This window comes from Ceratotherium simum, chromosome 8 (genome assembly GCF_057802395.1).
Source record: "Ceratotherium simum simum isolate JZ-2026a chromosome 8, ASM5780239v1, whole genome shotgun sequence".
Lineage (NCBI taxonomy): Eukaryota > Metazoa > Chordata > Mammalia > Perissodactyla > Rhinocerotidae > Ceratotherium > Ceratotherium simum.
Window position 1 is genome coordinate 38,947,137 of NC_141907.1, and position 24,610 is coordinate 38,971,746.

The 24,610-nt window shown below is 36.2% G+C and overlaps 1 protein-coding gene across 3 annotated transcripts in view; it reads left to right on the forward strand.

Moving 5' to 3' along the window:
- The window catches only part of GABRB1 (gamma-aminobutyric acid type A receptor subunit beta1), a 373,814-nt gene that overhangs the window by 111,623 nt on the left and 237,581 nt on the right, over positions 1–24,610 (forward strand). For all 3 annotated transcript variants that reach the window (XR_015552911.1, XM_087434264.1, XM_087434265.1), the window contains one exon: positions 19,826–20,046. Coding sequence is in view for 2 of the 3 variants with exons in the window: in XM_087434264.1 (XP_087290390.1) it covers positions 19,826–20,046 (221 nt within the window). In the remaining variant the exon portion in view is untranslated. The remainder of the gene's footprint in view (positions 1–19,825; positions 20,047–24,610) is intronic.

A 24,610-nucleotide genomic window follows, 5' to 3' on the forward strand; every position in this document is an offset into this window, starting at 1 on the left:
CTCAGAGTTCTGGAGGCCAGAAGTTTGAAGTCAAGGTGTCAGCAGGGCTGCACTCCCTCTGAAGGCTCTAGGGGAGAATCCTTCCTTTCTTCTAGCTTCTGGTGGCTCCTGACACTCCTTGGCTTGTGGCTATATACCTCCAATCTTGGTTTTTATCTTCACATCACTTTCTCCTCTTCTCCCTTGTGTCTCTCCACTGTATGTCTCTTATAATGACATGTCATTGGCTCTAGGGCCCACCTGAGTAATTCAGAATGATCTCATCTCAAGATCCTTATCTTAATTACATCTGCAATGTCCCTTTTTCCAAATAAGGTTACATTCACAGGTTCTGGGAGTTAGGACATAGACATATCTTTTGGGGGCCACCATTCAGTCCACTATAGGAGGCATGGTTGAATATAACTTTGGAGTTGGGAGTACCTGGATTCAAGATCCAGTTCAGAGATTTACAGCTAGACTTTCTAATCTCTCTCAACCTCAGTCTTTATATCATTATATCTGCTTTTATGAGCTGATAAGAGTACTATGTGAGATAATGTATAAAAAGTGAATAGCAAAGTATCTGGTCCATTGTAAATGCTCAAGAAATGTTAATTTCATTCCTCCTCACTTTGTAAGCACCTCAATTACAGATACTTAACTAGTTCAAGCTTTTTTCTGAATATCAGTTGTAACTCTTACAATATTATATTGGCTATTTCTCTTTGTTGAAATCTTCTCAGGAATCCTCTCATGGCCGAATATTTTTTTTTGCTGAGGAAGATTTGCCCTGAGCTCACATCTGTTGCCAATCTTCCTCTTTTTGTTTAAGGAAGATTCACCCTTAGCTAACATTGAGCCAATCTTCCTCTATTTTGTGTATGGGTTGCCCCCACAGCATGGCCACCAACAAGTGGTTTAGGTCCATGCCTGGGATCCGAACCCAGGCCGCTGAAGCGGAGTGTGCCAAACTTAACTACTAGGCCAAGGGGTTGGCCCCTACTATTGAATCTTATAATCAAATTCATCAAATGATGTAGTCTTACAACTAAATACAATGAACGCCTTTTAGGAATTAAAACTAGACTCTGTCCTTGAAAGTTTGAAATCAACATTCATTTTGGATATCTGGAGGGAGTTACAAATGAAGGGGATGGCTATCATTCCTCGGTGTTGATGAGTGGAAAAAGCTAAATGGATCATAAGTATATCATTGTGTCTTCTATGACATAGTATAAAAAAAAATAGTTTCTTTAAAATGCCAGAGATGCTTGCCTCAAGTCCTTGTTTTGACAATACCAAGAATCTTATGAGATAGACTTTACTTAGAGGAAAATTAAATATGAATCTTAATGAGATTAAAGACTTCAATAAAGAGCTCTAATATAGAATTTTCAGGCATACAGAACTTTAAAAATGCTTATTTATACACCAAATCAATCAACATAAGTTGGAGGGGGGCATTCACAACTTCATAGCTAGAAATAAAATAAGATTGATCTTTATACTATATACTGTTTTTCAAAAAATTATATCGGTGTCACCAAGAAATCACACTTAGTACTGTTTGACTAATTTATTCATCAATGCAAAGATTCAAGACTGTTAATAAATACCTATTATATTCTGAACATTGTGCATGACATGGTAAAAAGCTGGAAGGCATAGTCTAGGAAGGGGTACAGACATGCAACTAGAAATATGCAATATGACACACTAAGTTTAACACTAAAACTTAGGAGTAGCATAGAGAAGGTAAGAAGTAACTCTCCCTGAGGTTCCAGTACCTAGCAGAGTGCCTGGCACATAACTACTCAAAAAATAGTGGTAGGCGAATAAGTGATTGCCTTAGGGGTAAGTTTCAAAGGGTAGACATGTCTTTGTGTGTGTGTGTGTGTGTGTGAGGAAGACTGGCCTTGAGCTAACATCTGTTGCCAATCCTCCTCTTTTTGCTGAGGAAGATTGGCCTTGAGCCAACATGTGTACCCATCTTTGTCCATTTTTGTATATGGGATGCTGCCACAGCATGGCTTGATGAGCAGTGCATCGGTCTGCGCCCAGGATTCGAACCTGCAAACCCCAGGCCGCTAAAGCAGAGTGTGCAAACTTAAGCACTACACCACTGGGCCGGCCCCCAAAATGGTAGACATGTCTAAATCAAAAATATTGAGATCCTAATGTAGGCACTTTCAGGTTGTGAAGAGAATAGTTGAGTTCCTGTTGAGTTGATGTTACATGAAGGAGTCTGTAAGAACTGACGACAGTCTTAGCATCCATAGAGCTGGGCTTCACTGGGAAATAGAACTCGACTCAGGATCTTGGATTAGCTCTAGAGAGCCTCACCAATACCATTCATGTGACTCAGCTACTCATTGTCTTGCTTTATCTGTAAGCACTTCTGATTCCCCTCCTTTCATCAGCTACTCTTGCTAGTCTCCTTTTTTTTTTTCACGTACTGCTTCCTCTCTGTGTGTCTTTGTTTCTGCTCCATGCTACCAACTGTGTCCCTTTTTATGTATCTTATCTTAAAACTCAGGAGAGAGTCTCTATCCAGTACAGAGCATATCTAATATGCAGAATGAATATTCAAGGCCCATTCATATCTCACTTCCCAGACTATATAAGTACTTTCTTTGCATCAGAGATCTGTGTTGAACCTCGGAAAGTCATTTAACTGGAGTATGGTCAAATATGCGTAAAAAATAATAGCTGTGGACATGGCACACCCTCAGAGGACTATTTCATATACAGTATAACAATCACAAAGGGAATGCCCAGTAGTATCATGAGAAAATTGAGATAAAGCCACCTCTTGGAGTATCCCTGAATTACACTTGCAGTAGTAATAACTACTATTTGTTGGGTACATAATTGTATACTAAGTGCTGTGCCAAGCCTTTTACTACATTATCTCAATTAATTCCAATCTGATGGTGAGGAAACTGGACCTCAGAAAGTGACTTATAGCAGAGCTAGTAAAAAATAAAGCTGGGATTGAATTCAGATCTGTTGGATGCCAAATCCTATATTCTAATCATGATACTACTCGACTACAGTTTCTAAAAGTGCAGCTCAGCAATGGATTTTAGGGAAACCATCATGTTAAGGATGTTAAGGAAATAATGAGTAACCCTTTGTGTCTGCAACAGGGTACGCCTGAGTGGGCAGGTATTCAATGGGAAAAGATGTTGGAAAAGTAGGTTGAAACAGATTATTGAGAACCTTGCTTGTCAAAGAACAGTCTGGTCTTCTCTTTTTGGAGGTATGGCAACTACAAGCAATTTTATTCTGCCAAGCCGATCTTCCCTGGAATACAAATCAAGAAACCACACAAATGCTGCCCATAGTGGCCCCACACTAAACTATAGCATCATTTACATTCATGTGCAGTTGCAGTGTGGCAAGCCTGAAAGTGTTTTCAGCCACTCTCCTGAAAATTGGGATTCATGATTGCTGTCTAGTGTCCTCTTCAAATATTTCAAATATGAGGAAGACTGATTACGCATATACGTGCGCACACTTACACCCAGGAAAGAGGATGGAGAGAGAGAGAGAGAGGGAGAAAAGGAGAAATTGTGCTGTGAGCACAGGAAGGATTTTTATGGACTTGTCTTTCATCTCGTGGAAGAAACGACCATGACGTAGCATGTCTATTTATAGATCTCTAAAAATGATTTCAAGTCAGGTAATCTTGCAAAATCAGGGAATGCATATATAACATAACGAATATTTAAACGTAATGGGAACTTCAGATCCTCCTGAAACTAGCTATTTCAGTGGCAACATCAGAAGGGGACTGACTCCAAAGGGATGAAAATAGTTACCATGGCAACTCCCAGGCTGACTCATTCATAGATAACTCCTTAAACTTCTGACATGAGAGAAATTGCTCGAGGATTTTTAACACTGTACCAAAATACACATTGCTCCTTGCAGATGAAAAAATACATCAGCATAGCTTTTTTTTTTCTCCCTAATGCTCCCTATGACATTTTTATACAAGATCTCTCTTGTCCTTCAGTCACTCCCACGTTCAGGATGGGGAAATGGCTACAGACGAGGTGCGGAAAATTGGAGGGAACTCAAGCTGCTCTTCAAAAATAAAATTCTGCATTATGATTGCAGATATCACTTTAGTGACCATACCACTTGCTGATCTTTATTTCCATTCACATCTGAACTGGGGATTCAATTTCCAGTATGCTTCAAAGTTACATGTTTTAAAAACAAATGTGCAAAGCCAGAAGTAAGTTGGAAGGACAGGAAAATACACTGTACCAAAAAGTAAAGATAATAGAACGCTGTCTCTCTTTGTCCTTTTCTCTCTCTATCTCCTCCCTTTCCTCTTTTGGTATTTACAAAAATGTGTTTTTATAGAGCAACACTAAGGGAAGTTTCCAGGCTTACATTCCTTTTGCTGCAGTGGAAAGAGAGCTCAAAAGGAAAATGATAAAATAAGAAATGGCATTATAAGTGGAGATAGGAGCAGTTTTTATAGGACTAATGAAAGCATAGACATTGCTCATTTAGGATTTGAAGAACCCTTTGGGAATGCCCAGTCACCATTTCTCAAATTATGATCTGGGAATTAATAGCATAATAATGTCCTTGGAAACATACATCAAAAAATATTAGATTTTAGAACCGTGCTCCTTGGAATCGTATTAAGTAGTCCAAGTAGTCCTGGTGGTAATTACATCTATTGAGTGTGAGATTCGTTGATATAGCCAGCCTCCTCAATTTACTATATAATGTCCATCCTAGTCTCTTGTTATCCGTTTTGGCTTGAAGTCTATTTTGTCTGATATAAATATGGCTACACCTGCTTTCTTTTGGTTGCACTTTGCTTGGAGTATCATCTTCTAGCCTGTCACTTAGAGTCCATGTATGCCTTTAGAGTTGAGATGGGTGTCCTGGAAGCAGCATATTGTTAGGTCTTGTTTTTTAATACATCCAGCCACTCTGTGTCTTATGATTTGTGAATTCAATCCATTTACATTTAGGGTGATTATTTATATATGAGGGCTTAATACTGCTATTTTATCTTCTGTTTTCTGGTTGCTATATATTTCCATTGTTTGTTTTTCCTTGTGTTTTTGTCTGACATTTCAATTTGGTGGTTTTCTGTGATATATTTCTCAGTTTACTCTTTTTTTTTTATGTTTCGTGTCTCTGCTCTGAATTTTTGTTTTGTGGTTACGGTGAGGTTTGTATAAAAGGTCTCGTAGATAAGATAGACCTTTTTCTGCTGATAGCACTTCTCTTCATTTGCCTATGCAGTTTCCATCCTTTTCCGCTTCACCTTCTATGTTTTTGTTGTCACAAATTATCTCTTTTTATCTTGTGTGTTCATTACCAAATGGAAATGATTATAGTTATTTTTAATGCTTCCTTTCCCTTTAACATTTATGTTATAATTAAGTGTTTAACAACCTATTCTGACGTAGAATTGCAGTTTTCTAATTCTGTCTATTTATGACCTTGCTCAAAATTTTGTATACCTTTGCCTTTCGTTTCTGGAAGGGGAAATCCTTTCAACATTTCTTGTAAGGCAGGATTAGTGGTGATGAATTCCTTCAGCTTTTATTTGTCTGGGAAAGCCTTTCTTTCTCCTTCGTATTTGAAGGATAACTTTACAAAATATAGTATTCTTGGCTGACAGTTTTTATCTTTTAATATTTTGAATATATCATTCCACTCTCTTTTGGCCTGTAGAGTTTCTGCTGAGATATCTGCTGATAGCCTAATGGCGGTTCCCTTTAGGTTACTATTTTTTTTTCCTCTGGCTGCCTTTAATATTCTTTCTTTGTCATTGATTTTTGACAATATTAATATGTATCTTGGAGAAGGTCTTTTTGCACTGAGGTAATTGGGTGTTCTATTAGCTTCATGGCTTTGTGTATCCAGTTCTTTCCCCAGGTTTGGGAAGTTCTCGGCTATTCTTTCTTTAAATAAGCTCTCTGCTCCCTCTCCCTCTCTTCTCCTTCTGGGATACCCAGTATCCTTATATTGCCCTTTCTAATGGAGTCAGATAATTTTTCTAGAATTTCTACATTTTTTTTTAAATTTTAGTTTTCTCCCCTCTTCTACTTGAATCACTTCTGTATTTCTACCTTCAGGCTCACTAATTTTCTTTTCCCTATGGTCTGCTCTATTTCCAATGCTTTCTAATGCATTCTTCATTTCATTTATTAAGTTCTTCAGCTCCAGAATTTCCATTTGGTTCTTTTTTAGAGTTTCAATATCTTTGGTAAATTATTCCTTTTGCTCATCAATTTTATTCCTGAGCTTATCGAACTGCCTTTCTGAGTTTTCTTACAGCTTGTTGAGTCTAATTTTACTAGATGACAGAGCTCACTGTCTGGAAATTTGATTTTCCAAAGATTATACATAGCCTAAAACCCACTTCTCCAGATCCTCAGATTCATTCTTACTCGCAAACCAAGTTTCCCACATGAATTTTTTTTAAACTAAAGTGTTTAGAAAAATTTTAAGATAATGTAAAACTCAGAATATGACTAAATTAATATCTTTTAAATGTGCTTAAAAGGAGTGTGCTGGAGTGTTTCTCCACAATTTAATTAGAAATTGGATTGGCTAGATGGTAAATTATTCCAGCCAATTTCTATTTCTGGGCCATTTTTGTTGCTGATGCTTAACTTTTAAACATACACCTCACCTAAGGTGTGGATAAGGCACGCTAAAAATAAGTAAAATAATATAATTTTAAAAGTGAGTCTTACTTGTCACTTACTTCTTGTACTTTACATGAGAAAACACTTCCTTAGCTAAAGATTGGAATTTTGTTAACATGGGCTTGGGGGTTTATCTATAGATTTTGATACTCAGACTATTCATAATCACTAATACCCCATCCCCTCCTTTGAGTGATAACAGAACAATTGCCCTGAATTCACACACTGAAAGTGCATTTTGGCTCTCAGCCAGTGGAAAAAGAAAGACTGATATGCACTCAGCTACTATCCTAGGCCCTTGTCTTGCCTCAACCTGTAAATTCACTTTGATAATGTCATTTAATCCCATAGCCATAGTGTTGATGAGGACCCATTAATCTGTACCCCTGATATCTCTCCATTCCCTGATATCAGCTACAATATCTATCTCTCCACTTCAAGCATTCACATTAATATTCAACCCAAATACATCAACTTTTCCCTAAATTCTGGTATTTCTATAGTACTTGCATGCTTTTATTCATCTTCCAGATCCATAGCAATCAATTTAAGTCCATTCTCTTTCCTTTTAATGTTTTATCTCTACTCCTCCCCTCATGCTGCCTCTTACTCCTTCTTTCCCTATTCAGTCTCATAGTATGTTTCACCTCTACTACAATTTTTAATTGTTGTTTTTTTTTTTCAACTGGGCCGCCTGTCTCTCAATTTGCCCCCACTCTAATCCATTTATCGATTCATTCAACAGATAGTTGTTGGGCACCCACTAGACTATGGGCCTGTCCTCAGCACTGGGGAATAACAAGATAGATATGCCCTCATGAAACTCACAGCCTATTGGGGGAAATAGAAGAGCACCCAGCCAACTACCTTGTAGAGTGATGCAGGCTATGATGAAAGGGTGCTATGTGAGCAGATAGGCGGAGCCATACCCAGATTTTCTTGCTTCTGACTAGGGAGAAAAAGGTGCAATTTGGCTTCTAATCTGAGGCTGGTATCAGTAGGGGGCAGCCAGGCAAAGGGACAAGAGAAGAGGAATGAGCATTCCAGGCAGATAAGACTTCATAGCTAGAGAAAATACCATGTGTTTGAGGAACTGAGAGGAGACCAGGGTGGCTGGATGATGGAGTACAAGAGAAATCGAATAAGTAGTGCGACTAGAGAGGAACAGGAGAAGCACATTGCCCTTAGGGAATTTGTATTTTTATCCTTATAATGTTGAGGAGCCATTGAAAGTTTAACCTCGGGAGCAACGTAATCATATTTGCAATTGAGAAAAAATTGAAATACCACTTTACCTGCAGTTCAACAAATGGATAAGGGAATAGCAAGACTAAAAGCAGAAGACTAGTTAGGAACCTACTGCAGTAAATCAGGTGAGAAATGATAAAGGCCAAATTAGATCAGAGCAACTGTAAACAGAACAAAGTAATGTTCTTATTAAATAGAAATGCTGGGCTTTATTGGCTTATTTAATGTGGAAAGTGAGGAAGAGAAAAGAGTCAAGAAATATTCCTAGTTTCTAACTTGATCAACAGAGTGAATGATTGTACCATTCTCCGAGGAAGGGAGTAGAGATGGAGGACCAGATTTAAGAGTTGGTGGACATGATTCTGTTTTGCCCCATGGATAGTTCCTTCATTCGTCATTCCATCATTAGTGCTTGAGGCATGGAAATAAAGCATGGTAGCCCCTACCTTCAGCCAGTTTATGCTCACCCTCTTCTCCTAGAGTGTTATCTAGCATACACAATCTAAATTAAGAGATCCTTAACCTCTAGGTACTTACCATATTTACCTTTCATCTTACTGTCACTTAGAAATCATTTCTAGCAAGGGATATATAGTTGGCACATATATACCCTATGTACCATACCTAATGATTAAGGAGGCTTTTACTTGCAAGCGGTAAAATACTTTGCAGAATTTTGAATGTGAAAGCCATCTTACCAAAATAAAATTATTCTACTTCCTGTACTCCTTGAGGATTATTATGGAACAAAAATGTTGTCTTTCTCTCAGCTAATATCTGAAGAACCATCCAGGGCAGTGAAGAACAATTGATTGTATTTAGCATCCTGTGGGGATGTCAATGACACACAGAGAAGAGCATAGCAGCAACATTTGTTACCATCACCAGCTGATGAAGAGGAGTTTATGGATAAAACATCACAGATGACTGAAAAGTCTACATTAGAACTGAATGTTAAGTATTAGTTGGCATCCATAAAACAGCAAGGCAGAAGTCAGCCTTAGGCAAGAGATAAAAGCCATGTCCTAGGAGGAAAACATTTTATGCTTGTGATACATGCTTAAGCCATTGCTTGTTATGTGATTCAGTGGAAAGGACTAGGAATTTATAGTCCAACAGACTAGAGTTCAAATCACAGCTTTGACATTTTCGAGCAGAGTCACTTTGGGCATCTCTTAAACTCAGAGTCTCATCTATAAAAAGGGAATATTAATTCCAACTTCATAGAGTTGTTGTGAGGTTTAAGTAATATAACATATAGAAGGCACTTAATAAAGTACTGGTCATATAGTTAAACATTCAGTAACAGGCAGCTCTTATTATTAAGTATTTAGTCAGGGAAAAATTGATAACTTAGCTAAAGAGAATGAAAATATATATTAGACACTACATTGTTTTGTAACATGCTTTAAGCTACTTGATTTTCCTTATTTATTCAATTATAATTGCACAGTTTTAGACTCTTACATACATTATTTCAATTCATCATTCCAACAGACTTGTTGATAATTTTCCTTCCCATCATACAGGTAAGGAGACTGAGCTTCAAACTAGTTGACAAATTTACTCCGAGATCACGGGACTAACGAGCAATGAATCTTCAACTAGACTCCAACTCTCCCAATTCTATTTTAGCCGAAGATATAGTTGATAGCTCAGTTTGTTTTAGCATTGTGTTAGCATGGAGGTTTTGTTCCTAGTTGGGTCCAGTCTATATCCTTAACACAAATGTACTTAGCTACACATGTTTGCTATAGGTCCAAGGATGACTGTAAAGCTATATCAGAGGAAAATTATGTTTATCAGAAATATTAGCTTTAGAATTCACAAACCGTTTTTTCTATACTGCCAAAGAAATTCCTAGAGTTTGGTTTTTGGTTTTATCTCATTACATGGTATAATGTTGCCAAGGTTCTTCTCTGCAGAAATGTCTGCCAAGTCACTTTTTAGCCAGATCCAGTCAAAGACCAAAAGAAGTTTGAACAGATGCTTGCTTAATGAGTTTGAGCCACTGGAGATGGCCAATATGGATATTTATGTAGCTCTTTATATCTGTAAACCTGACTTTAAGGCCTTAGTTGATGCTTTTTGTAAGTTTGAGTTTAGTTCAATATTTAAAAAATGATGGTACCAAAGCAGCAGCCTGTGGTTTTATTTTTATTTACTTTAGTAAGTTATCATATTAAGCTCCAAAGCATGGCATCATATAAGCCAAAAATGCAATAAAACACCAGTATCTGTGATATCTATATCTCTATCTATCAAAAGAGAAAGAAGAGATTTCTTGCAGCATTATTTTTAGTTGTAAAAGAACCTGAAACAACTTCAATGACCATTAGTAGAATAACGATTAATTTCCGTATTATAGAATACTATGTAGCTATTACACAGAATGAGTTCTATCTCTACTCATTGATTTGGAGGAATTTCTGTACTGTGTCATTAAGAAAAGAAAGATTCACAGAAGTGAATATAATGTAATGCTATTTTTTAAGAACAATGACAAAAATTCCATCTATATGTATATATGTTCCTAGATAATTGTAGAGCGTGAGCAAACATATGAAATGTTTCCCACCAAGTTACTAATTGGTTAGTGAAAGAAAGTAGGATGAAGGAAGAGAGATCGATAAGCAATTAACAAATAGACAAATGAATAAATAAATAGCTGTGAAAAAAGGTAATCATGTTTGTGATAAAAAAAGTAGTACATATAGAATGATTTTATTAAAAAAGTAGATAGCAAGAAAAGGTAGCCACCAAAATGTTGATGGTGATTGTCTGAATGGAAAATTTAAAAACAAAACAAAACAAGATGGTACAGAAAAGAGAGGATGGAGCAAGAGAGTGAACGTGGCAAAGCTGACATTTGGGCATTATATTTGGATATCCATTCTATTTTGAGAGTTCCCCAGAGACTCCCCAGAGACCGTTACTTACAAGCTCTTTAGGATGATAATTTGGTGGATAGTTTAATGGAAATTCATCTTCATGGTAGAAAGTCTGAAAATAAGGTTCCTGAGCGTGTTCAAAGGTTCCTTCTTGGGAAAGTAAGTGAAAGCTGTAAGAGATATCAGAAATACTTGATCCTTGAGAGAGATATTACTGTATCCCATAACAATCCCTCCTTTTCCCCCTTATTAATTTTAAGCTAAGAATTACTAAAATCTCATTCTCCTCCAAAAAAACAGTACCAGACCTGGAATCCTTCCTATTGCTGCTCTCTTTTAAGCTCTGTATGCATTACAAGAGCACAAATCACAGGAGAAAACTGCCTTCCTGGACTAGAAAATGATCATGATTTTTTTCCATATCTTCTAAATAGAGATCTTCCTTGACTTACAATGGGATTACGTCCTGATAAGCCCATCCTAAGTAGAAGATGTCATAAATTGAAATGCATTTAATACATTTAACCTATGGAACTTCATAGCTTGGCCTAGCCTACCTTAATGTGCTCAAAACACTTACATTAGACTATAGTTGGGCAAAATCATCTAACACAAAGCCTATTTTATAATAAAGTGTTGGCTATCTCATGTAATTTACTGAATACTATACTGAAAGTGAAAAAGAGAATGATTGTATGGGTACAGAATGGTTGTAAGCATATGGATTGTTTACCCTCATGATGACGTGGCTGACTGGGAGCTGTGGCTTGCTGCCGCTGCCCAGCATTACAAGAGAGTATCGTACTGCATACCACTAGCTCAGGAAAAGATCAAAATTCAAAATTTGAAGTATGATCTCTACCGAATGCATCTCGCTTTCACACCATTGAAAAATCATAAGTTGAACCATTATAAGTCATGGGACTGTCTGTAGGTTGTGTTTTGATAGAATCTTGGTTTAATTCTGATTCTTATATCTTTTCCCAGCTTAGAGCTAAGCTTCATAGCTTGGCTTTCTTGAGTTGTCATGCATACCACATAGTGATTACCATTCTGGTTGTGTATTCATAGTCCAACTCAGATGGTGGGCCAAAATCGCCACATTCCAAATGTTCCGCTAGATACTCCATTCATCTGATTTTATTTCTGCTCTTATTTAGATATTGAAGAAAATGGAAATATTATTTTTCTATGAACCTCTGGAACTAAGGAACTTTGAAAAGTAGTAGGTGTCATATGTAACTATGTGGTTTTAAATGCCAATGATGTTTATGAATCATTCTCCTGATGAATTAATCATCAATCTAATATTTTATTGATAGTTTTGAATATTGACTAGTAACTGAACTCAAAAGTTTCACTGAATAGGGATCCATTTTTAAAGCTTTGGTATAAATAGCCTTATACTTGCAAAATGACAAGTTATTGCTGGAACTAGCAATGAAATTTCATTTGATATAATTCACAATATTTCTACTAATATTTTGTAGAAAGTCACTATTAATTCATTCCTAAAGAGTGAGTTTGTTTTAAAGTTTATATGCATTTATCATCTCCCAGAAATTTATTAATTCTCTATGTTAGTGGGAATTATAGACTTGTTAATCTTCAATGGTTAGAGAATGGACATTCTGGATTATTAATTATTTTAGTTAACTGAAAGTCCCTGTATATGTGATCTAAGGATGACGAAGTCTTCAGAAAACTGGAAGGCAATAGGATGCATTTGCACTAACATACCAGTGCTGATATCAAGTGCTCCAAACACACAATGCTACTTAATTCATGTCAACTAACATATTTGAGCACCTGTTATCCACTGTACACTATGCTAGGGCCTAAAAATCTAAACCTTTGCCCTTAGGGAGCTCAAAATCTAGTGGGACTGAGAAATAATTATAAATAAGTACTACAATCAAAGGAGAAGAGTGTTGTGGGAACTCAAAGGATTGAGTGACTAATCCCAGAATCAAATATCCCAAGGGTTCTATCCCCTTCTTACTTTATATTGTCTTCATGGTGAGCTAATCCATTCCCTTGGCTTCTTCTATCACTCATGACTCACATAGCTGTGTTTCTCCCTGAGACCTGTCTTCCTATATTCTGACCCATAACTACTTACTTGGCACCTCTACGTATAAGTGCCACTGACACAACACAAACCAGCCTGAAATAAAGTAGTCATACTCAGTCTCAAATCTTCACTTCTTATTGTTGTCTATCTACTCACTTAGATCAGAAACCTGATGTTCATCCTTAATACTCCCTTCTCTATTACCTCCCACATCAAAAGAGAAATTCTGCTTTAACTATTTCACACATTATTTTCCTCTTCTCCTCCCCGCCTCAGTGCTGTGTTAAGTCAACTCTGACTTACCTATCTATTCTCTAGGTTAATGCCAGAGTTTGTTAAACTAATATCTTCCTATGAATAATCTTGTCTCCTTGAGTAGGCAGCTGCCAGTGAAGAAAAGTGGAACCACTCTAAGTTCTCTGAGTGTTTGAAGTGGAGGGAATTTCATCCAGGAGCTGGTTACACAGGTGGTGGAAAACTGAGGAGCCTACAGAAGACAATAGGACAGCTTGCAGATAAGCAATGCTGAGTCTCACCCACAGTCTATGAGTTCCTTGAGGCAGGCAGGGAAAATGTGTTATTCAACTTTTTCTCCTCAGTATCTGGCATAATACAATTTTTAAAATATGGTAAACAATCATTAAGTGTTGACAGTGAATTAGCCATTCTAATAACCAAGATCTCTTGACTCAGAAGTTTCTAGAAAACTGTCCCTGCTTCAGGCCCAACATTTCAATATATCTTACCATGGAAACAACTCTGATTATTTGAGCTTCTGATTATTTAGATTCTAGAATATAAGACATTGAAATTGTCACTGTATGAAATGTAAATTTTATCATATCCACTTTAATAAATTGGATTTGGTGTATAGAAAAATGTTTTTATATTTTTAAATAAAATGAATCTTTATAGCTTCTAAAGTAGATATTAGATTACAAATGCTGAATTTCTTACATTGGTGCAGTCTCAGTGTCATATAGTGAGAGTCTTATGCAGTTCATTGCATCGGAACACAAGTGCACGCTCCAGTTGTCATGTCAATGTCATATGTGCCACTTTGATGTTTTTAGGTGACTCTCATTTGGTATAGGCCCATAACTCTCAATGTTTTTGTTCACTCACAAGGTTGATTAATTCCAAAATTGTTCAGAACACAACATAAGACTGACAAAATGTCTGACTACACAGATGGGTAAACCAAATGGGGCTATCTAGGGTGAGACAAAGGTAAAACAAGATTATGTTCTCTGAGGCAGAGCACGAGGCTATTGAAAAAAAATCAATAATAAATAAGAACATAGGCTTTGTCAACAATGAGCATGCATGTACTTTAAAGATATTATAACAAAACATGACTAAAGAGTAAGCACAATAAACATATATTAATAGTTAACATAATACTAGATGATGTTAAAATATTAGAAATTAACAGCAAATCTGGAGATACAATGATGAATTCCTGCTGCACAATGTACTTGAGGATGACACTGATACACAAACCATTCATTTTAACATGAGGTTCCACTAGAAACAGATGTGGTGTGCTTCATTTCAATTACAGCTCAAATTGGTTTAGTCATCAGGCCATTTTTCATTAAACTTTGTTTCCATGAGATGCAAGTTGTGCATGTGTGTGTGTCTTTTTCCAATCCTTGTAAAGGTTACTTCTTGTTGCCAGCATATGCATTTTTGGTCTCCAGGTAACTTTTCTTGATAATTGTCATTGTGTTTGATACGGAATTGTCTTGACAGAAGTAAATCTGTTGTCCTTGTCTCTCTTTGTTCTCCCAGTTAATAAACAAAACCAAATATGTCTCCTTCTTTTTCTTAAGTCGTTTAACATCTCTGGGTCTCAGATTTCTCATAATACCTCCCTTTTTTTAAATCAGGGAGATGGGCCAGATGATGGTTTGAGGTTTTCTTGGGTTTCCTTAAATGTATAATTAGTGCTTAATGAGATTGTGATATGGATGTTTATCAGCATGATTATTATCATTATTATTATGGCTTTTTCTGGTAAGAGGAAATAAAGATGGAATCAACTTAGCACAAGGAAAGTCGTTCATACTCGAACAACGTCAGACTCTTCCTGTTACGGCTATTTTCTGCATCTTTCTCCATTTTCTTTCTTCTTCTGCAGGCTTGCTTCCTCTTTTTATGCATAGTCTCTCCTCTCTCATAACCTCATAATAGCAGTGCAGCCCTAGTTCTATGTCATGACCTTTGAACTTGGTCCTTCAGTTCCTGTTTCAGATCCTTTATTCAACAGCAAATTTCTGAGAGAGGACTCTGATTGGTGCATCTAATTTTTTTAGGCCAGGCACAGGTTTATTGCCCGCCTATGGATCAGCTGCTCTTAAACTAAATATATACTCTTTGTTCTCAAGGTGGGAAGAGGGCAGGATCATTGATATAGAACAGCGGCTATGCACAGGGCAGTTTCCATCACAGAAGGGACTGTAGAGGTGGTAAGCAATGATGCACAGCTCGACTACAATCAGCCTTTGAGGAAAGCAGCCTTTGCTTTGGAAAAAGCAGATCTCAGAGTTCAATTAAACTGTCATGAACATTTTACAGGGAACAGGGACTTGTGCTTGGGACCCCTTATAATGTATATTCAAATTGATGAAAGATAAAATACAAATGTGTGCAAGAGCCTTGGTTCTTTCAAAAAAAATATGTGTATATATATACTTTCTTGAGAACAGTTTGAAAAAGAGGGATTGCTTATCCTTCCCTTCCAAGTGGATCCTTCCAAGTGGAGGCATAATTATTAGATGTTAAAGCAATATTTTGTCTCTTCACTAACAAATTAGTCTGAAATGTGTGCTGAACATGAGGTCAGCTAATGAGAGACTCTCACTTTTCCAGCCCTAGTACTACAAAGTCTTCTCAGAGCCCATTCTGGTAAAATGCATACCTTGGTATATTTGCCTAAAACACATACCTCTTTTCCGTATACTGATGCTAGATAATTAATTGATTTTTACCAAATGATTTATGGTAAAGTAGCAAATTATAAACTATCTAATGCCAGCATTCCCTAGCACAAAGTTTTAAGGGATATGTTAAAAGCTCAGGGTAGATATGTTAATATACATATTATCATGATAAATAATGATGAAAGATTTTGAAATATTTTACTGATCTAAAGTAAAGATATTTTCATCTAAGGCAAGATTTCTTAATGTTGGCATTATTGACATTTTGAGCCAGATAATTCTTTGTTGTGGGGGCTGTGCTGTGCAGTGCATTTTGTTGAGGAGTATCCTTGGCCTCTACCCACAGATGCTAGTAGCATACCACCATTATTCCCAGTTGTGACAACCAAAACTGTCTCTGGACATTGCTAAATGTCCCCTAGGCGGCAAAATCACCCTGAGTTTAAAACTATCAATCTAAAAAGAATGTTACCTTTATTCTCCAAAAGAATGAATTTTATTTATTATCAATTTTTTTATTCCTTTAAATATTTTTAGATTTAAAAATTATGTTCTTTTGGAGTTTAATTGAGCACTACTGATTTGGTGTTGTCTGTCTTGCTTTTCCTCAATGAATCAAATTCTCTCATGCCTGAATTAGCCTGACCGATTTCATTAGCAATCTCACACCCATTAATCCCATTAATTTGCCTCAGTGTCAAAGAATCCCCTATGGCCTACAGTTTCTAAATATGTTGCGCTTCCTCTCAAGGAGTAACTTTTTTTGCACACTTGAGAAAGCTGGTTGAATACTTGTAAATACACCTGGAAGAAAACTGATTTTAGTGTTCTTGGTCAAAGCATTAATACTTTTAATTTCTTTCTGAAAAATTTTCCATCCTCTCTGGAGTGCTTGTACTTTGAACTAATGAAAAATTAATAGGAAATCTATTGTATGAGAGAACAAAATATAGCAATTTTAACCCTTTCTTTTCCATCTAAAAATAGGAAACACAAAAATGACATCATAGGTATTATCATATTTAGATATCACTGTTAATATTTACATTAAGATGCATATAGAATAATTTATTTAAAATATAGTAAATAGTCTCTCATACATGTAAATCATAAATTCTCTCACAGAGAATTTGCTTATCTTACAAGGTTGTAAGAACAAAATGTGGTAATAGAAATGAATAGTTACGAAAACCACAGAGCAGAGAGAACTCTCCAGGAGAAAGAGATTATTGTCACGCATGTGGTATAATGTAGATAATACAAAAAGGAGATATTGCTGTGTTTTGGGTCTTTTCATAATTCATCATTATCACCACAATTATTATCTTCAAAAAGTTTTTATTAAGATTATCAATCTCATATGTCTGTATTTCCATTTATCATAGACTCAGGTCCTAGATTAGGGTAATAACCCTAGAAATGCATAAGAGGAAAAGTTCTGAAGGGTACTTATCCCACACCACCCACTTCCAAATGTAACACACTAGCATACATAAATTTTCACTGAATTACTTCTTATTGCAAATAGGGTAAATTGCTGCTTTAATTTAGAACCAAGATGTGATTTTTAGTCAATATTTACTGAAAACAGAGTGAGTTGTGTCAAGCAAAGATCTTCTATATGTATGTAGTTTTCTCTCTCCAGGAAACAAAACATTTTCCAGAGAGAAGGGGAAAAGTCTAAACACACAAACACACACACACACTTAAATCTATACGGAGATTACTCATGTTTACATTATTTTCTCCTTTCTACTTTCCATTGTTTACTTACTGCAAACTCGTATTTTAATTATAGCATTTATTATTAGAGTATTATTTTGCCATTATAATCCTTTACACTTTACAATAGTATGTTTTTCCCGTTACACATTAAAATTTTATTGAGGAGAATGGGGAGTAAAGATTTCGCCCCATGGTCTCATTATGAAGAAATCCCCTGTAGCGCTCATGAGAATCTGGAAGCTAATGAGTATTCAGCTTGAGTACTGAAACATGTATTCCATTGCTGATTGTGCTGATCCCCACAGCAAAGTTTACAATAACATGTCTTTGGCTAGTTATTAGTTTTCTTATGTTGGCTGAATTACAAACAAGAACCCAACACCAAGACTTACAATCGATCACAAAAAAATTGCTTATTGTCATGGCCAGTGGGGTCCTTCTACTTACAAGTTCTTTCATAAACATCTTTTAAAAATAGAAAAGCTTGTGAAAATGATATGTAAACTCCAAGTAATTTGGAAGTATGATATTAGTCTTTAAATTGCAATGAACATAATATATTATATTCGTTTAGCATGTTACAGTTTCTAAATACCTTCACCATAAGTTTCCCAAGTAATGCTCACAATAAGCCAATAAAATGCTATTATTTTCATTTTAGAAATGAGACATCTGAGATACAAGGGGGTTAGTTAGTTGCTCATGATTACATAGCTCTGCATGTGGTTGAGCTTGTAATCAAGGTATTTTGGAACCTAAAACCCAGAATCAGTCCAATTTGTTTTCCTCCAAAAAGGCATGATGTTAAGAACTTGAAGAGCTGCAAAAGGGAATGGTAGCATTTGAGAGGAGAATTGTATATAACCCTGTGGGTTCTCTTTTTTGGGTAAGTGAAGGTAAAGTTGAAGGTGGTTTTAGACCTTTATAAGGGATACCGTATGATTCATAGCGAAGAGCAAATGTTCTTGTCATTGAACAAGAAAGAATGGCTTTGAATTATTGCAAGATGGTTTCTGAGTAAACAGTGTAAGCATTCTTGAATATAATGGTTAAAGGACACTGGAACTCATTATCCAGAACGATTATTGTCTTATCTTTCAGAGTTTTTCAGAAATGCATAAATATCCATATAGGGATCTAGATAAAGTGCAGTTTGCCCAGATGTAAGGCATGATCTGAGTCAACGTTTCTCAACTAGTGGTATATATAACAATGGTAGTACACATACATTGTGCCAGAGTTATGCAGTGTTTTCTTAACTGTTGCTAAAGCAGCCACAGAGTGACCATTGACAGATAAATAAACTTTAAAAGAAAAAGTGAACCTTCTGTCTTTATTATATTGGGACCCACATCTTAAAGACTTATTGATTTTACTGCTACCGTTTTTTAATGGACAATTACACTTTGTATTAATGGAGTTCTTTAAAAATAGACAACAACTAAAGGTCTAAGATAATCATCACCATTCCTCTCCTGTAAGCTTGTTCCATTTATTGAGCCCAACTCTTCTTGTGTCTCACTGCCAGGGGAAACCTGGGCAGAAAGAAAAGTGCAAAGGGACGTTCTTAGTGTAACCTTTTACAGGCGGTAGGAAACAGACTCAAGTACAAACCCAAACTGATTCCTGAAACAAAGCAGGAATGAGGTAAGAGAGGAAGTGTTGATCAGTTCCACCCCTGATTTCTCAGGCCAAATAAATATGTCCATCCAAAAGTGTTTTTTAACCCACTTTTCAGGACTGATAGACAAGCTGTAATTTGCTAGAGAGATCCGGATAATGGTAATTGATGACCTTTATAAGGCAAACAGCAGTATTCATTCAAAAGGCATTTACAATTTGGAAAACACCCTCCCCTTTTGAATGCATCCATTTTTAGTTATTATTTAGCAAACACTCCCCTCCAAAATAGTACTATAAATATAATATTCAGAGGTAGACTTTTGTGAACGTTGATCTCTCAGTACCATTTCCCTTTATGACCATCCCCACTTCAAACTTTAAAATTCAATTAAATGGATTTACTCAATATTGGTGGAAACGCTTTGCATGCATTCAATTATTGCTCTAATACTTCTAACCTATTGGTTGCCCTATACTTGGAAGTGTAAATGTCAATATATTCAAATGTAACCTCTTAGGGGACAGTAAGATAGTGTGTCTCTGGGCATCCAAATACCACATGCCATCAGTTTCTTGACAAAAGGCATTAGATGATGATGATGATGATAGTAAAATTCTTTTTTGATTTCCTTTATTTCACAGGATTATACACTCACCATGTATTTCCAACAGTCTTGGAAGGACAAAAGGCTCTCTTATTCTGGAATCCCGTTAAATCTCACGCTAGACAACAGGGTAGCTGACCAACTCTGGGTACCAGACACCTACTTTCTAAATGACAAGAAATCATTTGTGCATGGGGTTACAGTGAAAAATCGAATGATCCGACTGCATCCTGATGGAACAGTTCTCTATGGACTCCGGTAAATAGCTTTGTGTTGCATGTTTCACTGTTGTTGTTGTTGTTATGTTTTATTTTTTACCTTTGGAAATGAGCAGAAGGGAGAGAAGCAAATAGGAGAATATATAGACTTTTTCATCTGTATAATAAAATCATATTAAAGACCAGAAAATCTCTTTTGGAACCACTTGATCTAAATCTAGGCAACTTTATCCATCCAAGGTAAGTGAATTATTTCTGCTGACTTTTAAATAATAAATATAGTAATAAGAAAATATGTCTTTGCCTCACAGATTTCACATCTAGCTTATTGTAGAAGTTATATCTTTTTTTAGGCAATTGCTTGATTATCTCAAAACTACCCAGGCTGAACTGAAATGTGTTCCAAGTATTTGGTATAGCTACTTAATTATGAAAAGGAATTGGGAAACAATATTTTGAAGAAGTAGGAAAATATTTGTGGTGACTTTGAGAAGATCCATAGCGTTTTTATCCCCTTAAGTGTCTATGTTTTAGCTTTTATATTTAGGTATATGATCCATATTGAATTAATTTTTGTGTTTGGTGTGAGGTAGGGGTTGAGGTTCGGTTTTTGCCATGTGGCTATCTAGTTATTCCACATCACTTATTGAGAAGAATTTTCTTTTCCCATCGGATTGTTTGGATGCCTTTGACTGGATAAGTGCAGGTCTATTTCTAGGCTCTATTCTGTTCCATTGTTTTATTTGTTCATCCTTAGGTAGTATCACACTATTTTCATTGCCATAGCTATATGATAAGTCATGAAGTCAAGTAGTATGTCCTCCAACTTTGTACTTATTGTTTAAGATTGCTTTGGATATTCTAGTCCTTTGTATCTCCCTATAGCTTTTAGAATCAACTTGTCAATTTCTACTCAAAAAAGACTGCTGGAATTGTAATTGAGATTGCTTGACTCTATTGCTTAGATCAGTTTGGGGAGAATTGGCATCTTAAAATTATCAAGTCTTCTAATCCACGAACATGATATATCCTCATTTTAGCCAGATTTTTTTTTTTTTTTTTTTTGGAAAAATCTTTTTTAAATCTACATTTTGGAGAAAAATTTGGTGTAATGTTTTTATTTTTTTTTTTTAATTTTTTGTTTCTTGCAGTAACATTGGTTTATAACATTGTAAAAATTTCAGGTGTACATCATTGTACTTCTATTTCTGCATGGACCACATCATGTTCACCACCAAAATACCAATTACAACCCATCACCACACACATGTACTGAATCATCCCCTTCACCCTCCTCCCTCCCCCCTTCCCCTCTGGTAACCACCAATCCAATCTCTGTCCCTATGTGTTTGTTTATTGTTGTTATTATCTACTACTTAATGAAGGAAATCATACGGTATTTGACCTTCTCCCTCTGACTTATTTCACTTTGCATTATACCCTCAATGTCCATCCATGTTGTCACAAATGCCTGGATTTCATCGTTTCTTATGGCTGAGTAGTATTCCATTGTGTATATATACCACATCTTCTTTATCCATTCGTCCCTTGATGGGCACTTAGGTTGCTTCCAAGTCTTGGCTATTGTGAATAACGCTGCAATGAACACAGGGGTGCATGTACCTTTGCAAATTGGTGTTTTCAAGTTCTTTGGATAAATACCCAACAGTGGAACAGCTGGATCATATGGTAGTTCTATCCTTGATTTTTTGAGGAATCTCCATACTGTTTTCCATAGTGGCTGCACCAGTTTGCACTCCCACCAGCAGTGTATGAGAGTTCCCTTCTCTCCACATCCTCTCCAACACTTGTTGTTTCCTGTCTTGTTAATTATAGCCATTCTGACGGGCGTGAGGTGATATCTCATTGTAGTTTTGATTTGCATTTCCCTGATAGTTAGTGATTTTGAACATCTTTTCATGTGTCTGTTGGCCATCTGTATATCTTCTGTGGAGAAATGTCTGTTCAGGTCTTTTGCCCATTTTTTAATTGGGTTGGTAGTTTTTTTGTTGTTGAGATGCATGAGTTCTTTATATAATTTGGAGATTAACCCCTTATCAGATGTATGGTTTGCAAATATCTTCTCCCAATTGTTAGGTTGTCTTTTCATTTTGTTGATGGTTTCCTTTGCTGTGCAGAAGATTTTTAGTTTGATGTAGTAGCATTTGTTTATTTTTTCTATTGTTTCTCTTGCCCGGTCAGACGTGGTGCTTGAAAATATGTTGCTAAGACCGATGTCGAAGAGCGTACTGCCTATGTTTTCTTCTAGAAGTTTCATAGTTTCAGGTCCTACATTCAAGTCTTTAATCCATTTTGAGTTAATTTTTGTGTATGGTGTAAGGTAAGGGTCTACTTTCATTTTTTTGCATATGGCTATCCAGTTTTCCCAACACCATTTGTTGAAGAGACTTTCTTTTCTCCATTGTATGTTCTTGGCTCCTTTGTCAAAGATTAGCTGTCCATAGATGTGTGGGTTTATTTCTGGGCTTTCGATTCTATTAGCCAGATTATTTTTAATTTATATCAGCAATGTTTTGCACCAGAGTGGGTTTTGTTTTATTTATTTGTTTTTTTAAGAATCAGGTATAAAACAGGTATCACACACTCACAGAGGTCTATTATTAACCCTCACGTAGTTAAGGGTTTATTAAAAAATTTCAGGCTACAATTCAAATCAACTTCCATTTTTATCAAAGAAATATCTCAATGGCGACATTATTGTAGGATATGAAGAATGGTCATTCTTTAACCTTTGTTAACCTTTAACCTTTGTTGTCACCTTTTGTGATTCCTTTGAGAAGCTGATGAAAGCTATATATCCACAAATTCATATAGCCCCAAATTTTTCTACTGTTTTAGAGTATTCATAAGCCCCCTAAAATCCTTCCATATACCATCAACACTAAGCTAAAACTCTACTTAAGGGCCAAAATCCTACAATTAATGTCTGTACATTCACAAATAGCCAGAAACAATATACCAGTGAAAAGAAAACATCTGTGATAAAACTTCTGAACTTAACCTAGTGGTTGTTATTTTATTTGGTTGATAGCTGTGGTCTTCATTTGCACAGTAAAACAGCATCAGTCGGTCATGGCAAAATGATCTTTGGAATTTTTCCACTCTTTCAGTACCCCAAGAGCTTTAAACTCTAGGTAAAAATCTCTGGCCTAAAATTCTCTCAGGAAAATGGTGAAATAAACTAACAATTCCCTTGAGTATATTGATAGTTGCTATAGCAAAATCTACTAAAGATCAGTAGTGATTATTAGTGATGGGTCGTACAGTGGAAATCAGTTGTAATTTTTCTGTCACCCATGTAACTTCTTTCAAATATAACCAGAGTGTAAAGTGGTGAATTACTCTTCTAAAGTATTCAGGGAGAATAATTCTATGACCCAACTTAGTAGGCTAATCAACCACAACATGTATAATCACTATATGTAATTAGTCAAGGGTGTATAAAATTTTTTTTTGTTAAAAAAAAAAGACAACTAGGTGTTTTGCAAGCAAGAATGTGGGTTGCATTCTGAGTTTGCTGAGGCTCACTTCAGGCATTTCCCAAATTATTGGCAGTCTTTATCAATGGGAATGATGTAAAGGAAGAAAAATATTGGAGAACGATGAAGTTGAACACACCTCATTTTAAACTGAGAAAGCTGAGGCAGAAAGGGGGGCAGGGCCTGATCTAAGGGCATAATAAAGTAATGGCAGAATTGGGACTAAAATCCAGGTATCCTGATTCCCATATCTATGCTTTTCCCACCCACTGCCTTTCAAATGCACTTAGAAGTCAACACCTCCTTCCAAGTTGTACCTCATTGCTTTCTCCTCTTCGGAGCCAACCCAGGACTTTGTAGCTTGCAACCTGCAAACAGATATCCCCCACAAGAACACAAATCCTTCATGTGTTATCTGATCTCTTTTTGGCACCAGCTTTCTCCACAAGAGCCTCCCACCAGCTCTGATATCTTCCCTCTCTTCCCCATCTTCCTCCCAACCTCTTCTCTCACAGGTGTGGTTTTCTTTCCCCAGAGGTCATAAATATCCTGGAGAAACCATAACATATAGCAAAGAAAACATGGAGTCAGAGGACCAAAGTTGAGCTCAAACTCTACCATTTTCTGATTGTTTGACCTTGAACAAGTTATATAAATTTACTGAGCTTTAGTTTTATCATCTGAAATAATGGACTAATAACCCCTGATTCATTATTGGGAAGTTTTTATGAAATAATGAATATGTTAATACATGATAAATTCTAAAATACATTTTTCTAAGGTAATTTTGCCTTAAATAGCCTTATTAGGTACTGAAAAAACTGCATGTGGAGGGTGATCCTTCAACTACAGGGGTGTCAGTGACCAGAACAGAGATACAATTGTCCAATTAAGAAACCCTTGATTGAGTGCCTAGTACGCACCATACACTCACTATTCTGGCCCTGAAAATAATCGTCCAGAAACCTGGTAGAAATTTGTCGCTGTGGCAGAGTGGAAATCACCTGGGACCATGAGTCAAAAGACTTGTGCCTTTACTTTGTATCCTTCGGTAAGCCATCTCCTCTCTCTGGGCTTCGGATCCCTCAAACTTAAAAGAAAGGG